Raw genomic sequence first — 14,107 nt, 5'->3', positions numbered from 1 at the left:
TCTGCAAGGAGTTTGCTGTTTCTGCATCCTCCTGCCTCCTAGCATCCCTGCCTCTTTCAGCTGCATCTTTCACTCCATCTAATTCCACTGAAACGGAGGCTTTCTCAACATTATCCTTTTCCTGGAAATTACTATTAAAAATAACTAATTGAAGCTACTTGTATCTAAGAATCACTATGACCCCCTAAACTATGTCTTTTCTTTTTGTCACCACGTCCATATGTTATAGGCAGAGGAAAAATAAATCAGTTGGGTTGAGGGAAGAAAGGAGAGCAGACAGAAATTGGAGGTAGAAGGGATTAACAGCCAAGAATCTCGGTTATTAAAAAACAAAATAACTGTCTGTAATGTATTAACAAAAAAATTTAATGCTGACATGTCTGTCATGAGTTAAAAAACCCAGTCTTTTCAGCAGTCAATTAGGTTTGATAAAAGAAAGCTATCTGGCATTCTGGACTGAGTAATGGGAGTCAGGAGTTCTGGACTCTGTCCCTGGCTTCTTTACAGAGGATGAGCCATCTATTTAAGTCAAGATACATGGCGAGCTTTTTCCTAAATGAAATGTGGAAATGATCAGTTAGGGATACTCATTTCTACAGTGCTGAAATTCTGAAAAATTCGATCCCATTCTCACCTTGGAAGCTGTTCGGGTGCACTGAAATTGGGCAAGTTACTTCTGAGTTTCTAACTGTTTGTGTTTACATTATATTAAGGTGTTGGCTATTTCTGTGCCCAGCAAAGAAATGTACAGAAAATGCCTTCCCCTCCTCTCTCGCTGTGTTGATCACGGTGTGCTTTGGTGACCCAAGAAGCTGGGGAGCTTTACAGAATACTGAGATGTGAGCTGGTGGGAATTACTGCTGGGGACATTTCAGCAGCGTGCTGGGGGAAAAGGAGGAGCTTAACTATTTCCAGATATGTGGTGTGGCCTTTTATGCTTTTCATGTGTGGGGGGACTCTTTCATGTTGGTTTGTCTTAAGTATACTGACCTTGAAGAATGGAGCAATTTATCTTTTTATTATTTCTATATTCTTTCCTCTCCTTGGTTCCCAGTTCAGTGTAATTAGAACTAAAATAAATGCAGTTGCATTATATATGTGCTTTAGGAGTATATACTGTTGCATGTCCTCTCTTTCATGTGCAACAGGTTATGCAAGGATTAATGTGCTAATCTTTTTTTTTTCCTTTTGACCAGCATTAAAACATTTACTTAGGCATGTAGTTTTTGTGTTGGTGTCATCACAGCAAGCCCGTATGTTTAGTGATGCATTGCTTTACCTACTGTCTATTTCAATAGTATGCAATTTGGAGCATCCTTAATTATCCTACAAACCATTCTGTGATAATGAAACCAAATATGGTGTAGACTTGGCTGACATCTCTGTGATGTTATTTGGCATACCACATATTTTTGTTTCAAATATAAATTGGTTACTGCTTTTTCAAAATATGCATGCTATTAATTAAATCTATACTTGAGACATCTCTTTTTTTTTTTTTTTCCACCCCTAAAGCTGTTACAAGTATTCTCTTCTGTATGCTGATAGAGTTGGGTATGGAGACTCTAATTTGACAGAAAATAGGCTAACTTTGTGGTCTTTGTTAAGTCCTAAAACTGCAGTTGAGTGTGCAGTGTCTTGCCATATAACTAGGTCTTTTGTTCCACTAGAGAAAATGACTTAATTTGTTAGAGAGCTTTTTTTTTTAAAAAAAAAAAAAGGTTTAACTGTAACAGTCTTTACCTAATAGACCTGGGATTGCAGGGAGGTGATTAATGTGAATTAAAGGATCTCTGTGACATAGGACTAAAGGACAGAATTACTTTGTTGTTGTTGTTGGCAATCCCACTTGTGCAATTTCATTTCTCCCCAAACCTGATTTCCACAGTTTTGCATGAAACTAAAGAAAATGTCTAATTGGACCGTATACTTCTTTTTTTAAACTCTCTCTCTTCAGGGATGTTCTATTTATGCATTTTCATTGGGTATGTGTGTCTTTGTCCCTTGAAATCCATCTACTTATTGCAGTGACACCTACTGCTGAGAGAGCTGATCCGCAGCAGGATCGGTTACTGTTAAACTTGGCCAACAAGCGGTTTGTGACTCAACCAGCAGATGTTTCTGTAGCTCAGGTCAAAGGGAACTTATGGACTCGAGGATTTTTTTTTTTCCCTTTGCTTCTAGCATTAAGTGCCAGGAAAGTCAAAGCTAGGTGCAGACAGCTGACCTGACCAGTAGCAGGAGGAGCTGAACTGGGGCTCTGAGGATCTGCAAAGACCACAGCATTAGTCTGTTGAGCCACTGTGCTGGCTACAGGCCAGTGGTTTCAGACAACTGACTATCTGATTGCATGCCTGGATTTTAGTAATGATTTTACATACTTATATGATGATTTGTATCCAAGCTTATGCTCCTGACAGGTGCCCTTGTGAACAAAATCTCGCTGGGCTATCGCATATGAATATTTAACAATCAATCAGACTTTGATCTTTGGGACATATGTGCATGTGACATTATATTTAGTTGTGCACAAAATCTAAGTCTAAGCCTTTGTGAAATGAAAATCAAATCATCAACCCAGCATTACGGTTTTGGATTTAAATTGTTTCAAACTGTGATTTGAGTTCTGTGGTCTTAACTCTTCTTGCTTGATCTCTTTGTAATTGGTGTAGAGCTGCCTGTCCTCACCCAGCTGAAATGCACTGCCTTTTATTTGGAACATGCCTGTGTGTGGAATGCAGGATTAATAGGGTCAACATTATGTATATTTTTAATGTTATATAACGAGTTGGAGTATTATAGACTTCCAGTGCAGTACAGTGTCCTCAGATGAGGATAGAAGCTTCAGAGCCCATTTCATGCCGTAAAAATGACAAAAAATGAAATAATAAATATGCTTTGCAAAGTCTTCCAGACATTTTATTGTTTTATTTGTACTGCATGATACTAAAGTGGATCATTAAAAGCTTAATTTTAAGATTTCTTCAATCTGACGTGGATGCCAGTTAGATTAATTAAAGTGAATGATCAGATAGGAGCTACAGGAGATTGATCAAATTGGAGAGAGCTTAATCAGTTGTATACATTCCAAATTACATGAAAATAACAAATTTACTTTTAAAAATGCTATTTCTAAAGTAACAGAAGCTTTAGTTTAATGAAGCATTCCACAAATCAGGCTCCCATTTGAATTTTGGTATCACTCTTATCTTTACTTTTGTCATCAGGAGAATGCTAGGGGAAAAAAAGTAAAATGAGAATCATGCTTATAAGCTAAAAAATAATGATCCCAGATGCAACCAGTGCCTGGAAAAAAAAAGCAGGATTTTTTTTTTTTTTTTTTTTTTTAAATCTACTGAACTTTCAGTACCAATTATTTATCTTTCTCTTCTTTGGATCTGGCTTCTTAAGTATATGCAAGTGAAATAGAATAAATAAGAAGGAAAACAGATTTTGCTAAGTCATATGCAAAGTAGCAATAAATCAAACAGCTTGTCTGCATTCTTCTAATCTTTCTATTCTAATCTGTGAGTGAGATTTATAAATGACCTCTCCTCTCCTCTTTGCTCGTCTTCCTAGATTGTGATCACAAACAGTTCACAGTCCTCCACTCCACGGGTGCTTCCAACCAAAGGCTGTTCTGCTGATTTATCTTCTCCTGATCAGTTATCAGTCCAAAGCGCTGTGCTAGCTAGAAAGTAACCTGCAGATGTAACAGGTATTTCAGACAGCAACTGTCTTCTCAGTCCAAAGCGAAAGCAGTACAGCCTCAGCAAACAATTTTCTGTCTGCTAATGACTTTTGAAACTTCAAAATCCCTCTGCTAACCCTTCCTTAAGACATAAAAACTGTTGTGGAATGAGTCGGCTCTGTTGTTACTAAAGGAGTACATTGTTTTGGAATCAATAAGCAGCTTGTTTAAATATCAGCACTACAAAGCAGCTACAGTTTTGTCAGATGCCTTCGCTGCTCCCCCCTGCGTGGTCTCGCAGCGGCTGGGTGCTGCAAGATGGGTGCTGGCTGGAGGCTCCGGCCCCGACCCGGGTAGCCCGGCCAGGACTGTGGGAGCTGGTCTGCACGGCGTCACCCAGTACGTGGTACCCTGCTGTGTTCCAGTGGTTCTTTGCCCCACTTTTTGATTCTTAGAAGCTACATATGCTTTGCAATGACTGCAAAACTTAAATGTGGTAAAGTGACTGGTAGTAATAACAAATTACCAAGCTGGCCTTAATAGTATTTAACTAAACACAGATAGATAGGATATATTACCTGTAGGTCAATTCTTATTTTTTAAAAAAAGACATTCTGTTACACTCCAGAAACCATATATTTCTCTAATATAATTATATTATACCCCAAGGAGCAGGACACCTACTTAACCAACCAATTGGTTGGTTTTAAAATTGGTTTTAAAAAAAAAGGAAAACTCCAATGAACTTGATGCAGTTACTCTATTTTACATAAGCAAAATGAGAATAGAATCTGGCCTAATGTTTATTTCATTTTATCAGATTGGATAATGCTGTCCTGGTGGCATTAAATATAGCTGATCTTTCCCCTCCCCTTCCGCACACACATGTTTTTGTTAAAATTTAACTATTTACATCTATGTCTCCTAGTATTGCCTACAAATCAGTCAAAGAAGAGTAGGTCATCTATTCTGCCCTACTGTTTATATATTAATCATCTGGCAAATAAACCGCTCAGTATCCTACCCACCTCAGTAATATTTGTGATGTAATTTGTTTGGATGCCCAAATGTCACCAGCGTTGATTGTAAGAGATGAAAAAAATGTACTTGCTCAGCACACCAAGCTCTGGGCTAAAATGTAAGCATGAAATCTCTGGTTTATTTTTGTAATAATGTTTACAGCTGTTTAATGACCCTGAAAGGGTTCAGTAGTCTGGTGTTCTGTATTTCTTAACAGGAGTGTATTATGCTTATAACAGCCTTAGTTAAACTGTTTCAGCTACAACAATAAGAGCAATATTTAATAAAAATTCAATATATATTCTGAAGTTTCTCAGCGATACCTGTTTATGAGTTGCTAAGAACTGAAGCAGTCTGTATTGGACTATTTAGAATTTGTCAATGGACTGCAAGGTAATGTAGACAAATGTGAATTTTTCTAGCTGGAAAGATAAATACTGGGTCTGTATTCTGAAAGCATAAGTAACACTGTGGAACTTTAACTGCTCAGAGGATCAGGGCCAGAGCGAGCTTGTCGTTTAAGCACGTGAGCTTGTAAAGCATTACTTTGCTTACTGAACTGTAAATCTTTTAACTAACCTAATCTAAGCTATAATAACAGCACAACAGTGTTTTTAAAATGACTGTTTTCTCTACAGCAGTGAAGAGGGAAACGCTTTAGTGAGTGTCCAGTAGGAAGGAACAGGTGTAAATAAGAGCTGAATTTGGTCCACCTGTTTACAAAGATAACAGGTGTGTGTATGCACATATGTATATGTGCAGATACGTATGTGTCTGCATATATTTACGTGTGTGTGGGCATATATTTATATTTGAACGTCTTTATTCTATTTGCCATCTTTTTTTTTTTTTTCCCCTCTGTTTCCAGCAAAAGGAAGCTGAGCTGCTCATATTACATTAATGTAGTTGTGATGACAGGCATTTCTGGTGTCATAATTGGTTTTAAATTCCAGTAATCCATTTCAAATAGTTAAATAAGATCTGTGTGTTCAATTGAAATGGCTAAAGTCAGAACTTTCGTTAGTGATATCACAGGAAATAGTCTTGAGGGCAAAAATGTGAGTGAAATCAAAATAACTATTAGTATCATCAAAGGGACTGGAATGTCTCACTGTACCTTCATGTGGGAGATGAGAGAGTATTTTTATAATATATGTGTCCAGTGGTGAATGCCATAAACTGAGTACCCTCCTCACAGAAATGGGAAACTGCACACCCCACACAGTAAATGGCTGTGCTGCGATGGTTTGCTTGCGTCGTACTGAGGGGCCGCTCCTGCTCTGCCCTGCGCGGTTTCGGCCAGGCTGGTTTGCAGCCTGTGCGTGTGTAGCAGGGTGAGGACTGGGCTTTCTGGCTGAAGCAGCGAGAGCTGGGGGTTTGTTTAGGTTAGGAAGGGCAGCCCGCAAGCGACTCCTGATACCAACATGCTCTGTACGGTGAGACATCTTGGGGGACACTGTCTTTACAAAACATTTTAGATAATTAAAGGTCAAAAATTTACTACATGAAATTTCAACAAAAGTATTTTGAATTTCTTAGCAATCTCAAATTTGATTTGCAGTTGATTTTGTAAACATGCACTAACTGCAGAGAACATTGTGCTTCTGTTCCCAGTGCAAGTGGTGGCAAAACGTTCTGTGTTTTCCTTAGGAGAGAGATCAGAGTAACAAAAATAATGTAATAGACTACATATTTAAAAACTGAAAGTTAGAAATTTTCCTTTGCGTGAAGCATCACATCAGCGCTTACAAGTTAGCATTTACAGATTTTTTTTTTTATTTTTGAATACCTTGTGTTTTGGTTTGGGGAGGCAAGAAGGGCAAGTCATAATGAAGAACGATGTGAAAAATACTTATGTTGTCAAAATGCTTGAAATCACTACCTGTTTAGCTGTTAAAAGATGAATGATGTCCATTCATGTGAGTTTTTTCAGGGTTTTTAGCATTTGGTTAGTGGGGCAGAATGGATACAGTGAAATGGCACACTGGGCGAGTCTGAGGGCAACCGTTGTGTCTATAGGGAAATCTGTGTGGAGGAGGCAGGATGACTGTATGGCTGTGAGCATGTCTGTGGTGCGAAAGCACCTCAGAACCTCTTGGGTGTTGTGGAGAGCAGCCGGACCCTCAGAGAGGGTCCTAGCTGACAGAAAGAGGCTGTGCAATGACCACCAGGACAGCAAGCTGGGGACCTTGACTGCAAGGCCTGAAGCAAGAGGCTCATTGGGAATGAAAGCCCCTTACCCCACCTCGTGTAATGCTGTCTGGTCATGGATCTAGACAGGGATGATAGATAAAGAGGGAGAGAATGAAATTGCTAATTTTTTTTAGAGAATTAGGTAAATTAGATTGGGTTATATAATTCATAGTAGAATGATGGATGAGGAGGAGTTTTATTTCTGTCTTGCGTGTGGATACAAGATGAGGTTTTGGTAGGTTTTGCTGTGAATGGGCTGAAGAATACAGAGAGTCTGATTTACATGAGAGCATGGTCCCTGTGTTCCTAAATGCACTGACCGGGAATTGCAGGAGGAGTAATTTCACGTGGCAGTACTTTGAATGCCATCATTATTCTTTGCAGTAGAACCAGATAGGAGTGGGGAAGAGGAGACAATCCAGAACCAGAGCCAGGACTCCAGGAAGCTGAGGCAGGTGGGGGTGGGAATGCAGTTCAAGTGAACAACTGTAGCATCTTGAGATTGTGGTAGCTGGATCCTAGAAATCCAGTTGACCAGAATATAGAATCATAGAATCGTTAGGGTTGGAAGGGACCTTTAAAGGCTGTCTAGTCCAAACCCCTGCAAGGAGCAGGGACATCTCCAACCAGATCAGGTTGCGCAGAGTCCTGTCCAACCTGGTCTTGAATGTTTCCAGGTATGGGGTCTCTGGGCAACCAATATGCGGCATTTAAAGATGGTTATTTCTTACTAAGCAGAGACTTTGCTGACCTTTCTGTATATTTTGTCAAAAATGTATACAATTTCCGATGCCAAAAGATCAATTTGTGTGGGTCAGGCTTCCCAGACTTGATCCAAAGTTATTGTTCTTTAAATGAAGAATTACAGATTTGGTCTTTGACTTGATTTTTTTTTTTTCAACTCATCCTAGATATAATCTACATTATATGTGTCTGTATGTTTGTGGGAGACAGAAAATAGGAAAAAAAAAATCCCAACAACTGCTGCTGTTACTTTATTAAAACTATCTTTGAAAAAGAGCCACAGAATAACTTAAAATCTCAACCAGAATTCCCTGTCCCCTCCTCAATCCAAATAACCATACGTTTGAACTGATGCTTAGGGTTAAACATCAGAATTAATAAAGTCCAGTGGGATCTGTCAGCATTTACAAACTTTGATAGAGCATAAAATGCTAAAATTAACTACCCAAACCTTCCTGAGCATGTAAAGGCACCAGTTCCCATTGAGGTCAACTGCATAAATGAAATTTAGACTGCATTTTTCAAGCTGTTACAGAATAATGACAGTTCAGAAAGACTTTTCTAAACCCTCCTCAATGTATGTATGTATGTATGTGTCTGTAAATGCAATGCATTTCTTGACTTTTTATGTTCTCATTTGCCAAAGTGGCCTGTTTAAACATGGTGAGGAGAAATAACACCTGTGGGATGTGGATTCCAGACAGAAAGTGTTTTCTGATTTTTGTTGGGTTTTGGGAGTGTTTTGATTTTATTTTTTTTAAAATTTATTTTTAGAAAGTGGATAGGTAGATATTAAAAGTCTCAGTCAACTTCAGGCAATGGCAGGCCTAAGCACTACAGCCCTCAGATGTTAAGCTAATCCTTTTGAACATTAAATTTGGTTTGTTTCTAAAGTTAAGCAGACTTTCAAAAATGTTCAGAAAAATGTGTTTGTATGTACCCACATTTTGAATGATTGTGATCTGCAGAGAAAAATTCCATGGAAACCAAGAATTTTACTTGTTTCCTACATGGCCTCGGGTGAACACATGGCCTGTGTTCCCCAACCTTTGGAGATGAGACACTGTAAGCTAAACTTAAGTGCAGTCCTGTAGCTTATAGATATAAGCCTTTTCCTTTTATATACTTGATCTCAGTAATATTTTCATAATTAATAACACTGATGGCATGTAAGTAATGTGTCCCCAAAATGAAAACTGAATCTGGGCACTGTTAAACTTTGGAAAAGATCTGCTTTACATCCAAGCAAAATTTTGTAGCTCATGTTCATCTTTAATACATATGAATATACGCTTCCCTCTTTACTTGTTACAAGATCTGCATCGTATCACACCCTCAATCATCCTGTCGAGGACCAAATAGGTCTCCTCTTGGAGACCACCCATGCTTTTTTTATTTTTTTATTTTAGGCTGTGATCCTGCAAATACTTAAGCATGTGTGGAGCTTTTCTTTCAAGAGTCACTCTTTGAAGTCTACTGGACTGCTCCCATGGGCACAACTACATGCATTTAAAATTTGTGCCAGATTTGGGCCTCAGACTGTCTAGTGAGTGACCACTATGAAGCTGTGTGAGGAATGGTGTCCACCTGGAGTGTGCCTGCAGCCTTTGGAGAAGGCATAGCGAGTAAATGCTTTTGGCTAAAGCCAAACAGAAAGTTGACCAAATTAATTCTGGAATAACATATAGAATTCAGTAATTTTGTTAGTGAATAAAGTTTCAAATCACTCCACTGAATAACACAGATCTTAATTATGTTCTAATATAACCTTATGGCATCATATAGTTTGAGAGTTATTAATGTAAAGGTTTATATTTTAAACAGAATTTTATAGATACGTTATTTCTGTATAGAGTAGAGGAGCGGCAAGGATAGAAGATTATTGTGGACAATTATGCAGACCAGAGCAGAGCACTTATGTTTAACAAACAGCTTTGAATTCTAATTTTCTGCAATATACATAGCGTAGGTACAATTTGTAGTCATTACTGTGTATTAGGAAAGTTATTAAAATTCTTAAACTTGTTGAGGCTTTCCACAACACCTTCCCCAGATTTTAATTGGTTTTATCTAGTTCCATAAGAGAGCTCTTCAAAGTGCCTTAAATCACGTGTCTTACCCATCGAAGGACAGAGATATTCCTTCTGTAATCTGGCAAGTTTTCCTAAGAACTGAAATCTGAAGGTTCTCAACAATGAATTAAAAGACTTGGCAGAAGATAATTTCTGTCCCTTTTGATGGGCTCAGTTTCAAAATCACAAAATAACAATATTTTGTAACAGAAGGGTTAAATCTTAATCTCAGAGGTTTACAAAGCTGCTAGTCGCAGTCTCCTTAAAATTTAATATACCTCGTTAATGCTTACTTGCAAACACTGAAGGATTTTTATGATTATAATCATGTGTTACAGCACCTAGTACTGTTTCTAAGCAGCATACTAATCAGCTTAATGAGATATTACTGCACTTTTTGTTGACTAAAGCAAAATCCCTTTTATTGTTCTAAAGCTTGTCCTTTACTTTATTTTTTCCCAAAACATTATCTTGTTTTATTGTACACCAGTAAATATCATACTATCGTTTTTTTGTCAAATCATAAAACTATCTTTCTCATTGTAGAATGTGTAATATATTGAATATGGTTAATGGAACTGAAAGTTACAAATGGGTTTCTATTTTTGTTTTTTTGTTTTTTTTTTTTGTTTGTTTGTTTTGTTTTTTTTCCCCTGGCTTTTCTAATGGAAATGGGAGAGATGCATAACATTTCTTTTTCTATAGATTTAGAAATGCAAACAGGTTCAATTTCACAAGAAGACAGACAAGAGAGGTGGTGAAAGCTTTTGCCCCTTCTGTAATAATTAGATTTTGAAATTGTAGCATATTTGAAAATAGTAATTAATGGTTATTGGTAAACATGAAGAATGATGAAAGCACATGTATGATCAAAATTGTGTAGCACAGTTGGCATTTAATACACTCTTTATTGTTTTTACACTAATTCTTTTGTGTTACTATGAGTAAGTAAAACAAAATGCAAATTGTGCGTCAGTGATTCAATGCTTGTAACTCTTTCACAGTCTGAATCTAAAATATCTTCTGATTTTCAGAGATGGAGGAAGCTAGTTTGTGCCTTGGTGTTTCTTCAGCTGTGCCAGAAGCTGATGCCCATCTCAACAGCACCATACTCAATGGGCAGTATTCAATGAGCCAGAAGCTGCACCAGATCACTTCCCAGCTCAGCCATGCCTTCCCAGAGCTCCAGAACAGGCAGAATCCGGAGGAGAAGGCATCAGTGCCGCTAGAAGACAAAAGCCACATGTCCATAGCAAACCAGCCCATCAGCAGTCAGATGGCACTGTTGGCAAACCAGCTCAATAGAGAGGTTGACACCAGTTTGAATGGGCGCGTGGATCTGCAGCAGTTCCTAAATGGACAAAACCTAGGGATTATGTCTCAGATGAGTGATATAGAGGATGATGCCAGGAAAAACAGAAAGTACCCATGTCCCCTCTGTGGAAAACGCTTTCGATTTAACAGCATCCTGTCGCTACACATGCGAACTCATACTGGAGAGAAACCCTTTAAGTGTCCGTACTGTGACCACAGAGCTGCTCAAAAAGGCAACCTTAAGATACACCTGCGTACTCATAAGCTTGGAAACCTTGGCAAAGGTCGTGGGAGAGTCCGAGAAGAAAACAGGCTTTTACATGAGCTGGAGGAGAGAGCGATTCTTCGGGACAAACAGATGAAGAGCAGCCTCCTGCAGCCCCGACCTGACGTGAAAGCCCAGCAGCACGCCCAGCCAATGCCTCTCACAAACTGCAACTTGTCTGTGCCAGCTAACCACAGCACACCCGACATTTCGAACCCTGTTCCCTCTCCAAAGCCGGTCAGTGTCCAGGAAGAAGTTGTCGCTCCGACAGCTGGGTTCAGGTGCACATTTTGCAAAGGCAAGTTTAAGAAGCGAGAAGAGCTTGACAGGCACATAAGGATCCTGCACAAGCCTTACAAGTGCACCCTGTGCGACTTTGCGGCCTCGCAGGAGGAGGAGCTGATCAGCCATGTGGAGAAGGCTCACATAACTGCAGAGTCAGCACAGGGCCAGGGCTCCAACGGGAGCGGGGAGCAGTCCACCAATGAGTTCCGTTGCGAGGTGTGCGGCCAAGTGTTCAGCCAAGCCTGGTTCCTGAAAGGCCACATGAGAAAGCACAAGGATTCGTTTGAACACTGCTGTCAGATCTGCGGGAGGCGATTCAAAGAGCCTTGGTTTCTTAAAAATCACATGAAAGTTCACCTGAATAAGTTATCTGTAAAGAACAAATCTCCTAATGATCCCGAAGTACCTGTCTCCATCAGCAGCATGTCCCAGGAAGCTCATGCAAACTTATATTCGAGATACCTGTCCTGCTTGCAGAGTGGGTTTCTTCCTCCCGACAAAGCGAGTTTAAGTGAACAAAATCAAATCTATAACAAAGGAGATATGCCCATGAAAGAGAAAGAAGTCTTGGGGAAGCTCCTTTCGCCCATTTCTGGCATTGGCCATGGCATTGCTGAAGGGGATAAACATTCTTTATTGGGCTGTCTCAATCTGGTGCCTCCTCTGAAATCCAGCTGTATAGAAAGGTTACAAGCCGCTGCCAAAGCGGCAGAGATGGATCCAGTAAACAGCTATCAGGCCTGGCAGCTTATGGCAAGGGGAATGGCCATGGAACATGGCTTTTTGTCTAAAGAGCAGCAGATACAGCGCAGCCATGAAGACACTTTGGCAAATGCTGGAGTTATGTTTGATAAGGAGAAGCGGGAGTATGTGTTAGTAGGAGCAGATGGCTCTAAGCAGAAAATGCCTGCTGATTTGGTTCACAGCACTAAAATGGGCAATCAGAGGGACTTGCCAAACAAACTAGACCCTTTAGAAGGCAGTAGAGATTTTTTGTCACATGGTATGAACCAGGGACTCGATTACAACTTACAAAGTCATGGAAACATAAAAGAAAAGCCAACTGAATGCCCAGACTGCGGAAGGGTTTTTAGAACATACCACCAGGTGGTCGTTCACTCCAGGGTCCACAAAAGAGACCGGAAAGGAGAAGATGAAATAATTCAAGGTAGCCTTGATGAGCGACGTGGGTCTGGAAGTGATCAAGAGTCTCAGTCTGTCAGCAGGTCGACGACACCAGGGTCCTCTAACATTACTGAAGAAAGCGGAGTAGGTGGGGGTCTCTCGCAGACGGGGAGTGCCCAGGAGGACAGCCCGCACCCTTCCTCACCCTCCTCTTCAGGTATGGTAACTTCTCCTTCCCTCTCTGCACTGAACGCTTCATAGCTGTATTTGAAATCACAGCAGCAAAGTAGTTTGTGTGTTCTCTTGTTAGGTCGTTTCCTAGCAGTCCGCAGGGACGTGGTGTTATGTGCCAGAACATCTGTGTTTGGGTTCTCGCAATGCCTTCGGGGTTAATGCTCAGCTCACCCTTTTCTCCCTTCCAAGGGCAGGTTTCCTAGCCCTTCAGCTGTCTCCTCCCCAGCCCACCACCAGCAGTGTGCAGGGTCTGTATGCTCACCAGTGGCAATGTCACTTCCAGGGCCTCTCCCTCCAGGTTTTGGAAGGTGGTTTTTTTCCCTTCCTCTTACTCATGGTGTCTCTCTTGTAGATCTTTCCATGCCCTCTATGTAAAAGAGTGAGGAAAGGTGCCTTCTTTGAGCCATAGTTCAAAGAAATAGGATTAATGAACAGCGCGTTGGCTAACCTCTCTGATCGCCCTTACTCCCACAACCATATCAATTATTTAGCTGAGATGTGTACTTGTACCTGGCCACTGGACTGCTTAAAGAGAGATTCAGAAATACAAGTTAATAACTTATTGACAATCTTCTAACTTGTGTGCACGTTTTAAGGCATATATGAAGCCTTCTGCTTAATTCACATCTTTTTGAAAGTACAAGAAAAATAGAAATTGGACTAAAACATTTTAATTGCATTGTACGTCATGTTAACTTGCTGTGTATAAAATAGCAAAGCAGATAATATTTCACTGGACATGTCTATAAAATATTGGGCTTCCTGGTACAATTTTTAAAGTTACTAGTCTATGACTGCTGAAATAAAATCTCCAAGTAATAACAGGTAAGATTTCTGTCCTCATCTATATTTCCAAAGTCACTTACTAATGGATAGTAAATGGAAAGTTATATCTTCAGTCCTTTATAAAGAAAGCACCTCACTAATACTGTAATCATTCTGCAAGCCTAACAACAGAGGAAATCATGCCATAACAAATACTCTGTTACTAATGGCAACATTGATTTCTGCAATCAGCCATTAAGTCTAGAAAATGAAAGACAGTTTGAGGCACCTTAAGGCATTACATTGCCCACTGTTAAAGAGCTGGTAGCAGGCTGTTGAGGGTAATTCTTTTTAGTCGTCGTTGTCGTCCGCTCCCCTCCACCCCCCCCCCCCCCCCCA

At 39.9% G+C, this 14,107-nt stretch overlaps 1 protein-coding gene across 2 annotated transcripts in view; it reads left to right on the top strand.

The window, feature by feature from the left end:
• The window catches only part of ZNF536 (zinc finger protein 536), a 244,411-nt gene that overhangs the window by 47,960 nt on the left and 182,344 nt on the right, over nt 1-14,107 (top strand). For both annotated transcript variants that reach the window (XM_086758131.1, XM_086758132.1), the window contains exon 3: nt 10,755-12,926. In XM_086758131.1, the coding sequence (XP_086614257.1) occupies nt 10,757-12,926 (2,170 nt within the window). In that variant the 5' untranslated portion in view covers nt 10,755-10,756. The remainder of the gene's footprint in view (nt 1-10,754; nt 12,927-14,107) is intronic.

Source organism: Chlamydotis macqueenii, chromosome 13 (assembly GCF_036417535.1).
Source record: "Chlamydotis macqueenii isolate bChlMac1 chromosome 13, bChlMac1.mat, whole genome shotgun sequence".
In the NCBI taxonomy this organism is placed as follows: Eukaryota; Metazoa; Chordata; class Aves; order Otidiformes; family Otididae; genus Chlamydotis; species Chlamydotis macqueenii.
Note: the sequence above shows the minus strand (reverse complement) of the source record. Positions and strands in the feature narration are given on the sequence as shown.